A 21178-nucleotide genomic window follows, 5' to 3' on the forward strand; every position below is an offset into this window, starting at 1 on the left:
TTCTGATCGGGACATCCCTAATTTTAATGGAAGGGTGCATAATCGCCAATTTAAATATTCCAAATTGAAATTAAGTATATTAGACTTGAATATGTGGTCTACTTACACATTCTGACACACAAAAAACAAGAATGAATGAATGAATGAATGAATAAATAAATAATCAATCAATCAATCCCCAAGACAGGTTAACAACAGCCGTAACACCCAGGCGTCAAAACTGGACTAATTTATCATAAGAAAGAAGTCTGAAAAGTGCAATTCATACGATAATCAATAATTCCTTCCTTCTACCCATCTCATCTAAACACATCTAAAGTGTTTCAGCTACGGGGGGTGTTAATCTCCTGGTCTGTACACATCACATCTAACAGAAACAGCATGTGTGCATCGTTACTGGATATCAGCAGAGAACCTACCTGGTGACCTGGCTGATGGTCGACTTATACAGGTTGACGGGAGACGTGAAGTCTGACTTGGAGGTGTGAGTAACTAAACTGGACATGTCCTTGTCATTACCCATCCTGCCTTGCTGAACCTAAGAAAGAGGAAAGAAAGTTTGAATAATGCTTGGAAACTTTACACATATGGTGTATAATCACTTGTACTGGTTGTCTAACTCTCAGTTTGCTTGTATTTACTTCGATTTTGCAATTTCAAGATTGTAAATTCCTATAGGGTCAAACAGACTGGAGTGAATGATTTTAACCAAGTGTCGGCAGAGGACGGTGGGTTCTTACAGTGATTTTGCTGGTCACTGAGCTGACAGTGGACATGTCCCCACCCGTCCGCAGCCTTCTCTGTTTGTCACAATAAACCTTCCATGTATCCTCATTGAAGCCGTAGTTAAAGTAGTCCGACAGATCCGCTCCTACACACACACAAACACACACACAGGCGCACAGCTTATGAAACTGGGCCTAGACATTAGCACTAAATACAATCTCGATTAAGCAGAGTGGTTTGAGTGATAATTATCAATGAGACACATTTTCTGCCTTGAGGTATCAGGTTTCCTGTGGAAACTATTATACACGCAGAGGACAAGGTGTCCACTGCCACAACACAAGACGTGTTAGTTTTTCACCATGTAGAAAATCTGAGTTAAAAGATCTTTTAATGTGACAATTTCTCATATTTTCACAAAAATACGGCTAAACACAGCATCTCTGTTCATTTTTAATATAGCTTATACTGTTTACGGGTTTACAGTTTTCTGCACATTTTTGACAGATTTTATTTAGGATACACTGCACTTCATGATGTGCTAATCATGTTTGATTCTGTGGCATTGCGATGCGCTTTTTAAGAGCTGACCTGTTTTCAGTAAAATCGTAACCCCTTTTTTACTCTTAGTGTTTGTGACCATAAATAAAATAACTTTCTTTCAGTAAACAACAGAATCGTATCAGATTTCTATCTTAATAGTCTGTAAAGTGCTTGAGTCTAAATTACGAATGAATGTGCTGCATTCACTGACAGGCTGACTGAATTGGGATCAGTTGCAATATGTAACAGGATCCATTGGGATTTATCTCCACAAATCTATCAGATTGGGGTTAATTGCAATGGATATGTTTGCTTATGGCTTATTGGAAGAAATTTTATAAGAACGTCTATCTTGTTGGCATTTTTCTCCCCACAATGAACGATGGAAAATCCTGATTATACAGAGAAATGTGTGGATTTCTGAGGCGCGTATATATTTGTCAGCCATGGGTCAAATGACTATTACTAACAAAACTGGTATACTGTATGACACTGTAAAACGGCACTGCAGCCATACCTCAGAAGGACCAGTCTTCCAGCCAGTTATTCAGAATCCCCCAACCCAAGTTAATTTAATGTAAATTTGTTCTGACTGAACATTTTCGATGTGCACACACAAACCTGGTTTCCTCCAAGGTTTCTCTTCAAAGGACTCCATGTCGACCTCCAACACTGGAACCCCATTGATGTTTCCAGGAGCATCCAGATCAACTCCCTTCAGCTTGGTGGAAACTGAATATAACAAAAGATATTACTCAAAGTGTATGTGGGGACAACATTTTTTACTACCAACAATAAACACAACAAAACAGAACGGGGGGAAATGGAGCTGCGTTTGTTCAATTCTAGGGATGGGTATCAAAAACTGGTTCCTGTTAAAAATCGGTAAGAAATTATTCGATCCACCGACATCAACAGGCTTTTTGGTTAACAATTCCCTTGTCGGTTCTTAAATTCACATTACACTGGAGCAGTTTTTTAGGGTGTGTATCAGGAAAAATTATCATTTCTCTATGTTGATTGCGGGCCTGCTGTTTCTGAGAAACTGTGAAACAAAGCAGCGGGTAGCAGCGCAATCTGCGAAGCAGTCTCAGAAGCAGCGAAGCATAAGCAGTGGGTCCGCAATTTCTTCATTAACCTGAAAGCCACTTAAAGATGTTAATCATGAGTCACCTTTGTGCGGATTAAAGTCACGAATTGGGACTCTTGTCTTAGTGCGGGCAAGAAAAGAGAATAATCCTCTGCCCCTGTTCTTCTCAAATGCTGTAATACAGACAAACTACAACAGACAAAAACTTTTTTTCCTCCCAAATGAGACGTCCTCTATTCCTTATGAATTATGTCCTGACGTGCAGTGCAACCGGCTGTAAGAGCTCAGCTCAGGGTCTATGGAATAAAATTTATCTCATTAATACCTGAAAGGAAATGCTTTTAACAAAAATTACAGATTGTTTATTTCTATTAATGTCCAGAGATCTAGGATCCACCTTGTATAGATTTTATTTATTTTTAATTATGTCCAGAGAACAACGATCCAGTGACCAATTTCATATTTATTTACTTTAAGACTCAATAAAATGTTGTTGACATAGAAAACCTGTAAAGCCTACTTTTAGCATACAGAAAAATCACAGGAGGTATTGATAAGGAAACTGATAAAGAATCGGATCTATAAGTATCGATATTCATAAAATCTTATCAATACCCATCCCTATTCAGTTCTAAACAGTAACTGAAGTGACCACCAAAAATAAATCGTATACCTTGCCCATAAGGTCTGGAGCTCGTTGTCTTTATGTTGAGGTTAACAGGTGGAGCTCCATAAGATCTGGAAATTACAGAATTGCTTTAGAAAAACTTTCACAGCTTTACCTAAAAGTCCACATCAAATTGTAAATAACCAAACACACATATCAACTCTGGAAATCTGTTCCCACGTTGGTCACCAGGAGAAAAGACCAAAAAAAAAACAACTTTTATTTAGAAATTTTGGGTTTTCAACAGGATACAAATAAATTACAGAAATTTGTATTTATGCTCTAAACATTAACACTTGAGTTTGATAGCCAACATGTGTAATTACTGCAGTGAGACTGAACAGTGACTTTCTCACGAATAAGAACAATAGTACCCGTTTTAAAATTTAATCTAACATGGCAGTAAAATATCGATTTCGTCAGCTTCACTGCAACAAATTACCAGCTGCAAAACACACGGCAAAAGTTCATCTTGTTCTCAACATACAACACAGTGATGAACTGTGTCTACAGAATTCCAAACATTGAGTACGACCTACGTGTACTGTGGCGCTCCAGTTTTAATGTCTCCGATGGTAACGCGAACATCATCGTCGTCATCATCACTGTCACTGTCGCTGTCTAAATCCTCACCAGCAGCTTCACCGCTTGGCTGAGAAAACAAACAAATAAGTGGGAAATATGTAAAAACCAGTTATTTAAAATGCAAAATTGTGAAAAAGGTGCAAACACATGGGGCAATACAAACAAACAAAAAAATACATAAGTGACAAAACGTGCACCCGTACTGTGCAATTATGAAGATGTGCAGGCTCACCTCTGAGGCGACTCCATTTCCCGTAGCATGTACCTCCTCTTCTTCTTTTGGGGCATCAGCAGGTGTGCTGTTTAAAAACATGTTGCTATTTATTTCAGGGATGAAAGTGATGAAAACAAAAAAGCCAAAACCCAAAATAAAATCCATACAAACAAGATTCTGCATTTCATATTGTGGGGTGAGAGTGTGGAACGGTGTGGATGAGGAGTTAAAGCAGCGTCTAAACATTCAACAGTTTAAAACAATATAGACTGTGTTTTCACAGGATACAGGACTGAAGTGGAGGTGTAGCTAAGAGTCACGAGGTGTTCACAGGAAACCGTTATTTATGTCTATATTTATTTCTGTTCACTGTTAATTGATTTTATCTTTTCTGTTGTGTTTTGTTTTATCAGGTTCTTTTTGTTTCTTTCTGTAAAACTGTATTGTAGCATTATTATTACTATTATAGCCCATAACAGGTCAGTTTGACATAAAAATGTAAATATTACTCACAGGCATATGCTCTTTAGGGTTTTAGTGGGGAAAAATTAAGATAAAGCGAAATAAAACAACTTTGCTTCAAGGACCGGAACCTGCCCAAAACATGCCTGATCGAAAAGCACAGCACTTAGCGCTTCCTACTGAACAATATTAATCTAAAAAAATGACCCAGGCACCTGGCAAAAAAATCAGAAATCTAGCTAGTTTTACGTAGCACAATGACAGCAGAAACAGTCAGCCAAACAACAAATCTTATGGCCCAGTCACACGGCACACGATGATTCCTGAATGAAGGGAAAAAAGTAAAAAAAAAAAAAAAGGTCACAATTCGTTGAGAAAAGGTGGACGAAAGAGCTTTATCACCGAATAGCCTGCGAAGCAAGAGTGCAAAAGGCATGAAAGAGGAACTAAAGGAAATCGAAGCTAACGTTCATCCCGACACTTTAAATGAAACGTGCCTGGAGCCACAGCTGGAGCAGTGTGTGTCTGCGTCTCTGAGTTCCAGGACTCGGCACTGGGACGGAGCTCATAGCACCGAGTCCTGGAGAAACTGCAAACAGAAGCTGTGGAGATCTGTGTGCATGTCAGTGGATCCACTTACTCTGGTTCCTTTTCCAAACAAAAGAGGGATCATCTCCTCATCATCAGAACCCTCACTGTCTGATGACATGCTGTGCACTCCATCTTGCTCCAATTTAAAAAAAAAAAAAAAGAAGAAAAACTCTGGTGTGCCGTGGTCACTGCTGTACATTACTAAATTGATCAGTCCGAGTGAACGCCACGCATTGACTCCCCATGTGCGGTTATTTCCACCAGCTGCAGCGGATCCACAACTTCAATTCTGTCTTCCAAAACAGCTCTTTATAAAATCATTTGAATTATCTACCTGTTGCCACATGTACATAAGGGCTGGATTGTCATTCCTACACCCATATTGTTAAATTTAATAAAAATAAATAAATAAATAAGCGCACACAGGAGCTGCTGCTGCCGCTGTTTTCAAGTACGGTTGGAAATTACACAACTTTTTTGTTGTGACTGGGCCATTACACACACACAGTGAGAATGCAAATGCTTTTTAAAGTCACAACAAAAAAAAAAAATTGATGTCCAATTAATACATAAAGGTTTGGTGACCCTCCCCCCGCCCCAGTTTGGGAAATTGGGAAGCAATGCGACCAAAACCACATGCATGGCAAGCAGACACAAACCTTCTTTAGGAGAGATGTATAAAGAAAATATTTTTTTGAATGGCAAGTTCTGCTTCAAAGGCGTGCCAGATGGTTCTCTCAACAAGACCAAAGTTTGTTGCATTTACTGTCAATGCTAAATGAGTTATCATGGTATTCATGGAGTTTCAAATACCACTTGCTGCACACAGCTGTACGTTTGGACAAAGGCCTGTGTGAAATAATTAATCGGCTCCAACGACTGCAAATATGTAACCCATTTGTCCACACCCATGCTGATAAGAGCTTTAACAAGAGTGCTCTGACAGCCCAATATCCCCCCGCTGGCTGTGGTACAAGTGGTTGCTACATTCTGATAACATTTCAAGGTATGTGATAGTTGATTTCAGAATGCAGTTAAGGGCTCCTTCACACATAGCATGAATGAGGCTGAATGGCGCACAAAGGAGGAATTGTATGCCATTTGTGAAAAATCGGAGCCGCCTTTAACGCCCCGTATACCTGTCGCCACAACCATTCGTGCACACCAGTGGCCAAAAGACAGAGTGCCCTGTGAGTGCCCGTTCCATCCCTCTCTCGGCAGGTGTCAGCCAAATTCCAAGTGCCACACACAAATTTTCCAATACCACTCGCTGAGCACTTGGAAAATGTGGGGCCATTCGCACAACCAGCACAAAAATAGAGAGCAGGCGACCACTTTCGAGCTGGCTGTGAAAACTGTCTAAGTGCCTGACGAGTGTGGCAAAATGCTGATCTAAAATGAAATGCTGATATGTATGTACAGACATGATCACATGGGGACCAGCCACATCTGAGCAAACACAGCACGGCAAGGCACCTCTCAGCTGATCGCTGCCCAGCCACACACTGACAGCTGAAAATGATGGCTCAGTGCACACGACGTGTTGCATTAAAAACACAAAGACCACAGCCAGGACAGGTATATAAATAATTACTACAATAACTACATACACAATTACGTAACAAATAACTAAAATAAATGATCACATAACACAGAAACAGAGAGTGACACTTTGTTCTGTGCGCTAAACGGACAGGTGGGCGTGTCTGCACACAGCAGATCTCTGGACCCGCAAGTAACAGCTGGTAAACACGTACCGTGTTGTGAAAGACATGAGATTACAACTCTACGCTGTGAGGCACATGTGTGTGCTTGCTGTCCTCACGCGGACATACATAAAAACATACATCACCTTTGCTGTGTGCAGACACACCCACCTGTCCGTTCAGCCCACAGAACAGAGTGTCACTCTCTGTTTCTGTGTTCTGTGATCATTCGTTTTAGTTATTTGTTATGTAATTGTGTACGTAGTTATTGTAGTAATTATTTATATACCCAGCTGGACATAAGAGCGCACTACTTAATTCATGTAATTTCACAACACTACGTCTATGACAATGGGTCATATACAGAGGAACAGAGGGGTTATATTTGTATTGTCCACTCGATAAGAGGGATTAAATATCAGAAATTATTTTTTATAATGTTTTAATTTTTTTCCTCCAGCAGCAGCACAATGTGGTGCCACACGCTCCAGCTGCTCACACTATGTTCGTGCAACGCTCATGCGCATTGCACGATACCGTCGCAGCAAGATCGTTCAGGCCTGCCCAATCGCGTGTCCCTCCCGATGTTGGCTCGATGTTATCGAGGTTCGCTCATTCCGGCTGTTTCGCCATGATTCACCCTGATTCGTACCTATTTGTGCTATGTGTGAAGGGGCCCTAATCAAGGGCCATAACTCTGGTAAAATGGACCCAACTCAAACAATATCACAATATGCGTATTACCAACCTATAACGTGGAGTTGTACCAAGTTTCAAGAAATTCCTCCTAAAAATGTGAGAGGACTTAATTTCAGAATGCAGGCACCCACTCATGAACCTAACTGAGTCGATTTGTTAATCAAGGGCTACAACTCTGGTAAAATGGGCCCAACTTGAATAATATGACAATACGAGTATTACCAACATATAATAAGGACTTGTATCAAGTTTCACAAAATTCCTCCTAAAACGTGAGAGGAGTTGATTGCAGAACACTTATACCCTTTTTGGGAAGGACGGACAGATGGAAATTGCCACAACATAATCCCTCTTTGGGCCTTTGGCCAGCGGGGCATAAAAAGTTGAAAATACCCTTTTAAGGTACATTTGGAATGGATAAATGGACTGCATTTATACAGCGCTTTTCCATCTGCATCAGATGTTCAAAACGCTTTACAATTATGCCTCACATTCACCCCGATGTCAGGGTGCTGCCATACAAGGCGCTCACTACACACCGGGAGCAATAGGGGATTACAGGCCCAAGGGCCCTTAGTGATTTTCCAGTCAGGCGGGGATTTGAACCCATGATCTTCTGGACTCAAGCCTAACACCTTAACCACTAGACCACCACCTCCATTTGCAGTCAATTAATATAAGTTAATGATGGAATACACACACTTCAGGTTCTTTTCACAATGTAAGAAAAAAAAATTAAACTCAGTCTTCTCTATATGAAAATGTCTTAATTACCCTCTGAACTGCAATCGAAAACATATGTCTACAATGTGATACAAAATAATAAAACTATCAAAGCCAAAATGATTGGCTGCACAAGTATTGACACCCTTTAGTATAACAGGTAACTTTTATATCAGATTTTCTTGAGACAAATCAGTGGATAAATACATGAACATTTCCAAGTCACTCAATATGTCATGGACTCCATTCAAAGAAATCATTAAGAAATACAAACAACACGGCAGACTATGGTAAATCTGTCTGGAGTAGGCATTTCTCAAAAACTGGGTGACAATGTATGAAGGAGATTAGTGAGGGAAGCCATCAAGGTTGAAACACTAACTTTTTTGTTTTTCATGACTTTGGAGCATCAAAACATTCTTGGTCTGGGGAAGAGCTATTTGTACTAACGAGTACTGCACTATGTCATCCTAGTATATATTTTGACTTTGTCTTTCTGTAAGCAGCACCACCCCTCTCATCATGGACAAATGACATGTACGAGATGTAAATCTAAGGTGTATGTGTAGACTTGAGTGGATGCTACATACCTGACAGCAGCATTCAGTTTAGCTTCTTCATCTTCCTCTTTGCTCTCAGACTCATCTAAAAGAAAATGTGCTTAAGTTATTTCAATATTGGCCACACTTACATGACCAGAATAATCAAATAACTGTTAGTAATCAGACAAGTGTAATAATCTGATCTCTCACGTTTACATGCACTTCAGTAATTTGATAATTAGAAAAACTGGGTTTACATGGTTTCAGTTGATTAGTTGGTCTTCTTTGGAAGTGAAGAGCTCCTGAAGAAAAACCATAGACTGAAAAACAACGCTCTCTCTGTCTGTCTCTCTCTTTTTCACTTTCTGTCTCTCTTGCTCTCTCTCTCTCTCTCTCTCCCCATCTGTCTGTCTCTCTCGCTCTGTCTCTCTCTTCATCTCTCTTTCAATGTGGAGGGTGGCAGAGTTGATGTCCTCGCGCCCTAAATATGACAGCATGGTTTTAGGAAACTCTGCTCTACTTTAATATATTTATCTATAAACTGCATAGATCGCCAAGAAATTTGCTCCTTAGAATGCTGAAACAACACACAGGGATGTTCAAGGATGCTGGGGCGTCCTGTCAATTATTATTGTATTATTATTTTTAGACACACAACAATCTCTCTGAACTTGATCTGATGAAGTATGTTACGAGGCACGAAGAGGCAGCAGTCTGTCCAGCTGAACTTACAGAAATGTGAGTGACAACTGCTTTTACACATGCTCAGATGTAAAACAATGAAATAAATCTGATTAATGGTATACATGTACCGAATAAATCAGAGTATTGGGGAGAAATACAGGTGTGTTAATCCGATTTCTCATAATCAGATAATGGTCGTTATTGGATAAAGCATATCAGATTTTGCCATTTACATGACCACTTAATAAGATAATGGCCAATAATCTGATAGAAATCAAATTTTTATGCGCATGTAAACAGGGCCATTCACTGGCAAACGTTTCTCAAATGTGTTCCAAAAAAGGTGCTGAGAGGGTGCAAGGTGTCACTCCTGCCGGTCAACACAATCACCTGATGGACTCTGTGACTGCAGTAAAAACCTCCATCTCTCCAGGAACCAGTTTGCTGATGCATCAATATCAATTTAACTGTTCGTTGACCCAAATTATTAATGCAATAATATTTCAGTGACATGTGTTAATAGGCTTTTGAGATATCCTGCAGAGGAATGCTGGGCTGTGGCAGATATGCTTGTTGGCTGCATATGCTGCCAACTGGAGCAACTTGAAGGTGGATTAAGGATTATGAACTGCTACCAAACCACATGACATTTTTAATGGCTTTAAACAGCTCTAAAATAATAATCAGCTTAAAATTAATTTGAACATACTACATCTGACCATCAAACACCATCTGACTATTTTAGATGGTTTAGACTGCTTTTGACTTTAAGATCCAGGTGATGGGAGAAGACTGGAACATATCAATACCACCAGAATACATATTATATCCCTTCTGTGACTGGATGCTTAGTAAGTCAGGGAAACATTAAAAAAAAAAAAAAAAACAAACAAAAACAAAAGCTGTATACGAGTGGCACCACAGTGTACCCTGACGAACAATGTACAAGGTGCAGAATCTCCAGTGCTCAGTACAAATGGGCCACTGAAATGTGGCTTTATAAAGGTAAAGTATGTGATGTCTGTATAACAGTTTGCGACTTTGCAGCGATTAATGTTTTTAGTTCCCTGCACCAGCCACAGTAACATAATAGCATCATGGCTGCACAAATACCATCAACTGGGACAGTGCATCCCGATCTTGTCCAAAAGGAAAACGGAGAGCTTCCTGTTAACAGGAGGTTGCTTTTATAATACTGAATGATGACAACAAAACATTGCCGTCTATATTTTAAAGACCACCTGGAGGGAATGGACAAAAATGGAAAAATTATGTAAACAAACCATTATACAACAATGAGAACATTAAAAGACAGCGTGAATCTTTGTCTCAAATATCTTTACAGGGGAGCAAATAAATATTAAAAACTGCCATCTCTGTTAAAGGACAACAATCAATTTCAAGAGGTTAGAACAATCTGCGTAATGACTGTGACATTTTTTGCTACTGAAATTAAATTGCCCTATGTGAAAGAACGCACAGTCTTCTCATCTGCTCTGTGTTAGTGGTTTCATGGATCATAGCTGAACTGTACAGACCCCCCCCCCCGTACAGGGTTTGATATGCATGTGAACTGCAAACTGACGGGCCTTTCACACTGCACATTATTTGCATATTTTGACACCTTCCCTTGTGTCGGATACGTCAGAGGCGTTCAATGCGTTGGGCGCGGCAAAGGTGGTGGGGATGGGGTGGACATTCTTACATCACTACCTGGCTTTTCCAAAGCCCAAAAAAGCAGTCCAATCACCATCTTGGATTTGTGTCTGCCAGAACATCAACATTAAGGGGGGGAAGCAGAACGAGTCACCCATCACCCTGCTGGGAGAAGTTCTTTCCAGCGACTTTTCAGAGTGACGCGGAGCCTATACGGTGGGATCGATCAAACCACAACACCGGGCAAAGCGACACACAGCAGCCGGGATTCAGGCCACATTCCATGTCAGAGCGAGACAGTGCAGCCGGGGTGATGTAGCAGGCCCAACTCAATATGAAATTCTCTACTTTTGGATATATACAAACACCCAGTTTGCACAACGGAGCTTCTGCAAATTTGTCTGAGGTGAGAATAATTACTGCACCGCTGAAGGCCTTCAGCTGCACTCAGTCAAGCTGAGTGAACGTTTTAATTTCTAAATGGTCAAATCTATTTTTGTTTTTACCAAATAAAGCTAGTTACCCCTGTGACTAAAACAAACAAAAAAAAAAGACTCAACTTTAAATAACTTAGATTTTTTTAACCATTTCATGTTTCCTTATATTTTAAGAAATACAACCCCTGGCAATAATTATGGAATCACTGGCCTCAGAGGATGTTCATTCAGTTGTTTAATTTTGTAGAAAAAAAGCAGATCACAGACATGACACAAAACTAAAGTCATTTCAAATGGCAACTTTCTGGCTTTAAGAAACACTATAAGAAATCAGGAAAAAAAAATTGTGGCAGTCAGTAACGGTTACTTTTTTAGACCAAGCAGAGGGAAAAAAATATGGACTCACTCAATTCTGAGGAATAAATTATGGAATCACCCTGTAAATTTTCATCCCCAAAACCAACACCTGCATCAAATCAGATCTGCTCGTTAGTCTGCATCTAAAAAGGAGTGATCACACCTTGGAGAGCTGTTGCACCAAGTGGACTGACATGAATCATGGCTCCAACACGAGAGATGTCAATTGAAACAAAGGAGAGGATTATCAAACTCTTAAAAGAGGGTAAATCATCACGCAATGTTGCAAAAGATGTTGGTTGTTCACAGTCAGCTGCGTCTAAACTCTGGACCAAATACAAACAACATGGGAAGGTTGTTAAAGGCAAACATACTAGTAGACCAAGGAAGACATCAAAGCATCAAGACAGAATACTTAAAGCAATATGTCTCAAAAATCGAAAATGCACAACAAAACAAATGAGGAACGAATGGGAGGAAACTGGAGTCAACGTCTGTGACCGAACTGTAAGAAACCGCCTAAAGGAAATGGGATTTACATATAGAAAAGCTAAACGAAAGCCATCATTAACACCTAAACAGAAAAAAAAACAAGGTTACAATGGGCTAAGGAAAAGCAATCGTGGACTGTGGATGACAGGATGAAAGTCATATTCAGTGATGAATCTCAAATCTACATTGGGCAAGCTGATGATGCTGGAACTTTTGTTTGGTGCCATTCCAATGAGATTTATAAAGATGACTGCCTGAAGAGAACATGTAAATTGCCACAGTCATTCATGATATGGGGCTGTATGTCAGGTAAAGGCACTGGAGAGATGGCTGTCATTACATCATCAATAAATGCACAAGTTTGCATTGATTATTTTGGACACTTTTCTTATCCCATCAATTGAAAGGATGTTTGGGGATGATGAAATTATTTTTCAAGATGATAATGCATCTTGCCATAGAGCATAAACTGTGAAAACATTTCTTGCAAAAAGACACATATGGTCAATGTCATGGCCTGCAAATAGTCCGGATCTTAATCCAATTGAAAATCTTTGGTGGCAGTTGAAGAAAATGGTCCATGACAAGGCTCCAACCTGCAAAGCTGATCTGGCAACAGCAATCAGAGAAAGTTGGAGCCAGATTGATGAAGAGTACTGTTTGTCACTCATTAAGTCCATGCCTCAGAGACTGCAAGCTGTTATAAAAGCCAGAGGTGGTGCAACAAAATACTAGTGATGTGTTGGAGCGTTCTTTTGTTTTCATGATTCCATAATTTTTTCCTCAGAATTGAGTGATTCCATATTTTTTCCCTCTGCTTGGTCTAAAAAAGTAACCGTTACTGACTGCCACAATTTTTTTTTTCCTGATTTCTTATAGTGTTTCTTAAAGCCAGAAAGTTGCCATTTGAAATGACTTTAGTTTTGTGTCATGTCTGTGATCTTTTTTTCTGCAAAATTAAACAACTGAATGAACATCCTCCGATGCCGGTGATTCCATAATTTTTGCCAGGGGTTGTATATTTCTTTACTTGTCCCACATCAGGCACATGTCAACATTTGATGTGCAGACATGGACCTGAACACCAAAATCTGAAGTCCAGAGAAAGAAGAGAACATCTCTGCTCTTCAAAATGTGAGAAAAATAGCTCCAAAAACTCCACCAGAGATTGAAGCTGTAGAGGAGACCATCTGGTTAAATGTCCCAAGGGTCCAGCTCACCTGTCACCTCTAAAAACCAATCCCTGCTGCCATGCTGCTAAATGACACAAAGGCTCATTAAAGAGTGACTATTTTATTATTTGAAAAAGCTGTTTCCTTTCATATTTTAACGTTAAATGAATGAATCATTAAACATGTCCATGAAGTCAAAGTTAAGTCAAAACACATTTGCACAGGTAGAAGAAAACCCCCGCCCCTATTGTGCGTAATTTTTAAACATTCACAATCACTAGAAGAGTCAAATTCATAATTCAGTAATTAATCTGTCCTGATCACAACATTAAAAGTAATTACACAGTCAATATAGATGTAATTAAATGTTGAAATGACTGAATTAAAAAATGACTTCATCATGAGGTTTATGTCACATTGAGAAATCCTAATTAACCAACACACTGCAGTCATTGTTACATCATTTCCCGTTGTGTTTATAATAAATATTTGTATTTATTTACGGTGTCTTTTTTCCTGGTTGAGAATCAGATATGAATGATTGAATCTACCAGCCTTAATGCTACTTTTCATGCTATTTTGTCTAAAAATAAATGTCCAAGGTTCCTTATAATGTTAATCAAGAAATCATCTCATCTGAAACAAGTTATGGTTTTAATTTACAGATGAACAGCGATTTCTAAATAATCTTTGTTTTGTTTAGCTACTTAAAACTATTTTAATTAGAAGTTTTATAATGTAAGAAATGTTTTTTTTATTCAAAATGTACAGTAATGAGAAAATCTTGACATAAAAAACATTTGTATGGATTTTCTTCAGAAAAGTTCTATGTATAAATTAGCAGTTCTGTGACATTTCTGCACTCTATAGTCTTCTGTGTTTTGGCTTGATGCCTCGTTTCTATTGGACAGCGCGAAGCAGTGAAAGTTGGGTTGACCACGGTGGCCTGACGACAAGCGACAATGCGCGTTCCCGGTGGAGCGTCACGCCAGCTCGGGTTTTGACACGTTTGCAAACGCAATGCTTCTCATTGAAAATAATGAGTTTTAGAGTGATCTGCCACGCGTTTAACACCCTTGAATGCGTTGCAGTGTGAAAGACCGTTAACTGCAAAGTTATATAATATCAAGCGCGAAATACACAATTATTGCCATAATGACTTGTTTTTAAAGACCTTAACTGTATAAATCTAGATATGCAAGCCACAGACAGACAGACACAGAGACGCTTCTTGCTTTTATTACAACATGGAACATTGTCACACGCCAGCTTTGACAAAGATATTTCAACAAAAAAGCTTCCACTTTTCTATAGGAATACATACTTTCCTGGGGCACTACACTAGTCTTTTTCAAAGCATCAACAAGAAGAAGGTTACATCAAATCAAAGTCGTGAAACATGAATCCCCCTTCAAAAGACCATGAGAACTACACAAGAGGGATTTCAAATAGAAAGTGAAAGTGCAAAGCATAAGTTCGAGACATCAATTTCTTTTGACACTAAGATGAAAATTAAAGTAGCCAATGAGCAAGTGCTATCAAAAGTCATTAAAATGTGTTACTCATGGTGCTTTCTGAGTGAAAATGAAACATACAGTGAGGAAAATAAGTATTTGAACACCCTGCGGTTTTGCAAGTTCTCCCACTTAGAAATCATGGAGGGGTCTGAAATTTTATCTTAGGTGCATGTCCACTGTGCGAGACATAATCTAAAAAAAAAAAAAAAAAAAAAATCCGGAAATCACAATGTAAAGGGTTGGTGTGGTGATGACAAGGAAGGTGGGAAGCTTAAAAATTGTTTGGCAACCTCTAAATGTGAAGACATTTCAATAAAACTTGTGTAGAATCTTTTTACTAATTACAACTCAACAAAAAGGTTGGGAGATGTAAAATTCTGAAAAACGTTTCACTGGACCACGCTAATATCAATTCATATGTGGCATGTATGACAACTTCAAGCTATGATCCATTCTTTAGTCAGTGGAAGAGCACGGGACTTCTGAGCCAAAGGCTGCAGGTTCGAACCTCAATCATGTCCACCCAGCTGTAAAAATGGGTGCCAGCCTTAAATGCGGAAGTAAATGTGAGACATAATTCTAAGACCATTTGAGCATCTGCTAAATGGAAAAAGCGCTCTTGAAATTCTTCTGCTTCAAAATTCTCAAGTACAAATTCTACATATATGGCAAGCATTTTAACCATAGATAATTACAAATATTTTAGAACCAGAGAAAGTTTAAGATGGCAATATAAAATGCAATTTCAGCTCTACGTATAGACAACAAAAGTAAATAGACAAACAAAAGTAAAAGGCTGGAATACTTGTACATGGCAAGAAAGACTATTCCCAACTTCCAAGGACGTGCCTACACTGGATGACGACCTTGGATGGCACCACCTCACCTCCGGTGAAGTGGCCAAGCCAAAGGTGAAAATTTGTAATTCCACGACTGGCCACTCTGTGACAACACGCTCGGACTGTATGCTGTTCTACTGAAATCAGCTGTTTTGGTTTTGTCTCTCGCTTGCTTCTATCAGTTAGCTGATAGCTGTCATTGCCTGGCGGCCAGCTGATAGCTGTCATTGCCTGGAACGATGAGATTTATACACCAAACTGACCTGAAATGAACCATTGTACATTAAACTGATTTTCTTGATGAGTCTGACCCCTTTGAAAAGTGACAACATTACATGTATTTGTACTGAGGTCAGCGAGGTTTTCACTGACAAAAAACAACCCTTCAAGGGCGCTCAGGTAAAGCCCGACCTTGAGAATAAGGAAGTGCTGCAAATACTACCTCTGGAAAAACTGACCTACACCATTCATGATAATATTAAGGGTTTTGTCAAGACATGGCAACTAGGGCTGCCACAAACGACTATTTTGATAGTCGACTAGTCAACGATTATTTTTGCGATTAGTCGACTAGTCGGATCACACATAATTTCCTAAATTAAGACCTGCAGCATTTTCTGAGAAACATCAGGGGATGAAAACATGAACATTTCCAAACCAGTGACTATTTCTTAGACTTCATTTACATCAATAATTCAGAAATACAAACAGTGTGGTACTTTATAGTAAATCTGTGTCAGGTAGGCAGTTCTCAAAAACTAAATGTCCATGCTGGAAGGAGACAAGTGAGGGAAGCCACCAAGACACAACTCTGGAAGAACTTTTGACTTCTGTGAGTGGAGAAACTGGGAATCGTGCAACATTTTTATTTTTATCTTCATTTTACTTATAGTCCCAACTTTTTTTGATTTGTGGTTGTTTCTGTTGCATTTCTGAAATTACAGAACTGCTATAAAGAAAAGTGTGAACAGTTTATTGTGTTTTAAAACTTTGTGGAGCAAATGCAAACACCAAACTCTTATAAAGAAGGAAAAAATACACAGACGTGCAGGAAAACTTTGATATAAACTGAACAGAACAATGCAGGCTGATTAGACTCCCCATATTGTTTGTATAAATAAATCAGAATAAAATAAGAGGTAACTCACTTTGAAATGAATAAAATATACTCGTATAGCTGCAGCTTATAAATAACTTTGAAAAATAACAAAAATCAGCAGCGTGTCTTTTTATTCTGACTCCAGTTCATTTTAGTGTGATGAAATCATTTTTTTTCCTCCTCATTAGTCACGTTTTGTGCTTGAACACGACATTAACCCCTTAACGCCCGAATTTATATAGCTGTATATAAAAAAATGTTTTGTGTGTGTTTTTGCCTTTAAGTAGATGGTAAATAATGTTGAGATTATTAATTTCACTTTTGCACAAAAACTAGATAGTAATACTGGGTATTCTGGTAATGACTATGTTATAATGTCATAATAATAATGATGGTATGTTGCAAATTTGTGACAACGGGCATACAGGTCAATTTGGTAAGTTGCATATTTGAGTCAGAGATTGTAGCATATAAGCGACGATGGGCGTTAATGGGTTAAGCTTAAGATTAAATAAATACATACCTTTGGAAAATAACAGCTGTTAAAGTTCAGAGTTCTCACCTGCTTTTTGCTTTTTGTGATCTGTGCCTCTGAACATCACTGCAGCTTCTCCACATCAAGGTTTTTTTTTAACCCATGAATGCGTAATTTTTCTTCTGTTCATTTATACGTATATTATCATTTTTTTAAGGATTTTTTAAAAGGATATTTGACCGTTGATTTCATCTCATGATCTCATAAATTCAATATACGACGTGCACATGGTGTGAACAGGTCGGTAACGGCAGAATCACACCGGGAGAGAAAGTTCAGAGAGAAGTAAAGGCAGCTCCATGTTTTGTTTTTTTTTAAACACATGTTCACTTGGGTTAAAATCCTCTCTCTCTGCTCCACGCTCGCTGTCTCACGTGCACTGATGGTTCTCAGCAGAATGTAACGTCTTGTGCCTCCGTTCACCATCTGCACCGAGCTGACTCCGCGCGCACGCACGCACACGCACGCACGCACACACACACAGCTCCTCCGGTAAACTGCGCATTTTAAACAGCTTGGAATAAGGTGGCCACTATTTTAATCGGCTGTCTTTTTCAAAATTTGAATGTCCAAATGACAGCAGGATGCCTCGCTGCCTAAAACTATGAACTGAGAGAAAAACAAAGACTTAAATAAAATAAACAACTCGTCGACAAATAAATTAGTTGTCGGTGGTTTCATTAGTCGACGTTGTCGTGACTAGTCGACTAGTTGTGGCAGCCCTAATGGCAACCAGATCTGGAGAAAGTGGACCCAGATGGACTGAACTTTTACATAACACATAACACAACATGGAACATGCAATATGGCAGCCTGGTAGTGTGTGGTTCTTGCCTTGTATAGGTTATATAGAAGAGAATGCTGTTGTTGTTTACTTCCAGCTTTCCCGCGCATGCGCACAGACTAGTAGGCAGAAAACTCCAGACTCCAAGCAGATGCAGTGAGAAAACACACAGGAAGATGACTTCAGACAACTTGTCAAGTCTAGATACTGAAGATCAAAAGCGATATTGCGAGAAATAAAATCTTGGAGATGATGACCATGAAGGCTTTCAAGTTTTTGGAGGCGTACAATTGCGAACTCTGGATGTGACGTGTTGATGAGTTTTGCGGCGCTGAGGTGATCCGTCAGCATGTGATGGATCACCGAGTGAACACTTTGAATGGTGGCATCTTCAAATATCACACACAGTCAGTGGCTGAATAAGAGTTTTCTACCTACCAGTAGTGCCCCTGCACCGGTGCGTGACATCATCACGATGCCTTTTACTAGTTTCTGTGTTTGTTTCTACTTTTTTTTTTTTATCATTATTCCTGTCTAGTTTGTCGTGCTGCACTTTGCTTCCTTGTTTGGGGAAAAACGTTCTATGATTGTGTTGAACTGGAATAGATACAGTGACTGTCAGATAAAAGTAAAAGGTAGGCTATGTAGCCTCATTATCTCGTAGCCTTGATCAACCAATCAAAGGGCTGCCAACAGATTTTAAACTGGATGCGGACTTACATTTTATTTCAAGAATTCATAATTTTATGTTTACGTTCGAGTCCCATATTATTTATGCGTTGATGAAACAGCGCCCCCCTCCGGCCATGATAAACTCGGGCACATGCTTGGGCCTTGGCGGAGGTATGCACACAGAGTGTCCCCAAGGTTACTGTATTTTAAAGTGGAATGTTCGCTGACAAAACGAAGGCAACGTTAATGCCTCTGTAATGACGGTGTTCGTGTCAGGGCCGGTCGTTGTTTTTTGTTTTTTTTACCTCCGTACAGCCATTCCTCCTCCTCGTCTCCGCCGCTAGCATCCGTGGTTGCCGTTTTATCAGCTTCTTCAGCAGACATCTTCAACTAAAACTACACACCAAAACCAATAAAAGATTTACCAGAACGCACTACAGCGCACCAATCGCTGAACTGCGTAGACAAACTTTGTACTGAGCGAATAAACGCAGTTATTTACAAAAGCAAACAGCTTCATAGAATCGCTTCTAACCTCTGCGAGTCCGCGTAACCCCGGAAGAGATTGACGACGCGGCGGTGCGTTTGAAAACACACCGCCCCCTAGAGGGCAAATACAAACTGCTGCTCCCAGCACTTTAATCTTTCTTTCTTTTTAATGACCGTGGGATGAAATGCACGTCTCTTCTGGAATATCTTTTCATTTGTCAACAAATAGAAGACAATGTAATGAAGGAAGTAAAGTAGATCAGAGTGAATCTCAAGCACTACTTTTGAATGGCTGAAAAAATTAAATAATGTTCAATTTATCTCTCAAATCACTACATTTTAACCATAAACAGACATTTCAAGGCAAAACGTACCAAACGTTTGCATAAAGAAAGAGATAGAATCTGGTACAATAAGACGATAGAGCGAAGTTAAAGCTACTGTGTGTAGGATTTAGTGTCATCTAGTGGTGAGGTTGCAGATTGCATTGCGTCATGATCTTGTGATGATTTTATTTTCTTTCATGCCTTTTTGTTATGATGGGTACTCATGCTCCCTTGGCATCTTTTATGATAAGCAATATGTATGAGCCGCCATCTGCTTTGTCTTCATTTTTTTATTTATTTTTTTATCTTTTTTAATCAAGCTTGTGAAAACACATAAATTTGTTGTTGCCGGTAATTCTAAACTAATAAAGAGATGGTTATGAATGATGTATTCCATTTTTTGCTCATAAACATGGCTAAATTCTAAACACTGTACCTTTAAGGCTGCTCTAAATTAGATGTTACACACTAATTTAGCAGCCAACAACTGTTTTCAGAGAATGACTTTCTTTAAAAGGATATGTGAAATTTCAGCTCCAGTTTGCCAGAAGTCACATGGGAGACACAAGCCTATATTTGATCTGTTTTCTTGTGTGAAAATTTCTTTTTTGTTCCACTCTCTTATGAAGATCATGTAACAGATGATAGAACAAAAGTTCCATTTTGCACAGTCACTCCAATGGTAGCCTCCTTCAGGAGTTGCCATGGGTGTCTTGTCGGTTTCCCTCACTAAACTTCTTCTTCCATAAACAGTTTTTTGAGAACTGCCTACTCTGTATTCAGTGACTTTGAAATGTTCATGTAATCATCAACTGATTTATCTAAACAAAACTGGATGTAAAAGTAATCATTTTTATTAAAAATAATCAGAAAATTTAGTTTGTCCAAATACTTATGGGCTCTGATCTCAAAACACTTAATGCAATATTTTTGTAAAACCCCTTGACTCTGTGTCAACTCCTCGGTCTGATATTTTCCTGTACAGACCTCACACTCGGTTAATAATCCTTTAATACAATACAATACAATACAATACAATGCGATACAATACGATACAATACAATACAATACAATACGATATGATACGATACGATACGATACAATACGGTACAATACGATACAATACAATACGATACAATACAATACAATACGATACAATACAATACAATATGATACGATACAATACAATACGATACAATACAATACAATACAATACGATACAATACGATACAATACAATACAATACAATACGATATGATACAATACAATACGGTACAATACGATACAATACAATACAATACGATACAATACAATACAATACGATACAATGGGATACAATACAATACGATACGATACAATACAATACAATACGATACAATACGATATGCTACAATACGATATAATACAATACGATACAATACAATACAATCCGATACAATCCGATATACTACGATACAATACGATATGATACAATACGATACAATATGATACAATATGATACAATACGATACAATATGATACAATACAATACAATACGATACAATATGATACAATACGATACAATATGATAC

General features: G+C 38.8%; 1 protein-coding gene across 2 annotated transcripts in view; it reads right to left on the minus strand.

Annotated features, from left to right (window-relative positions):
* Nucleotides 1–19351, minus strand: part of fip1l1b (FIP1 like 1b (S. cerevisiae)) — a 30146-nt gene extending 10795 nt beyond the window's left edge. For both annotated transcript variants that reach the window (XM_034188426.1, XM_034188425.1), the window contains exons 1-8: nt 19098–19351; nt 8597–8651; nt 3844–3910; nt 3566–3678; nt 3033–3097; nt 1891–2001; nt 741–871; nt 420–538 (exon numbers count right to left, since the gene is read on the minus strand). In XM_034188426.1, the coding sequence (XP_034044317.1) occupies nt 420–538; nt 741–871; nt 1891–2001; nt 3033–3097; nt 3566–3678; nt 3844–3910; nt 8597–8651; nt 19098–19176 (740 nt within the window). In that variant the 5' untranslated portion in view covers nt 19177–19351. The remainder of the gene's footprint in view (nt 1–419; nt 539–740; nt 872–1890; nt 2002–3032; nt 3098–3565; nt 3679–3843; nt 3911–8596; nt 8652–19097) is intronic.
* Nucleotides 19352–21178: the final 1827 nt, after the last annotated feature.

This window comes from Thalassophryne amazonica, chromosome 15, assembly GCF_902500255.1.
Source record: "Thalassophryne amazonica chromosome 15, fThaAma1.1, whole genome shotgun sequence".
NCBI classification, from domain to species: Eukaryota; Metazoa; Chordata; class Actinopteri; order Batrachoidiformes; family Batrachoididae; genus Thalassophryne; species Thalassophryne amazonica.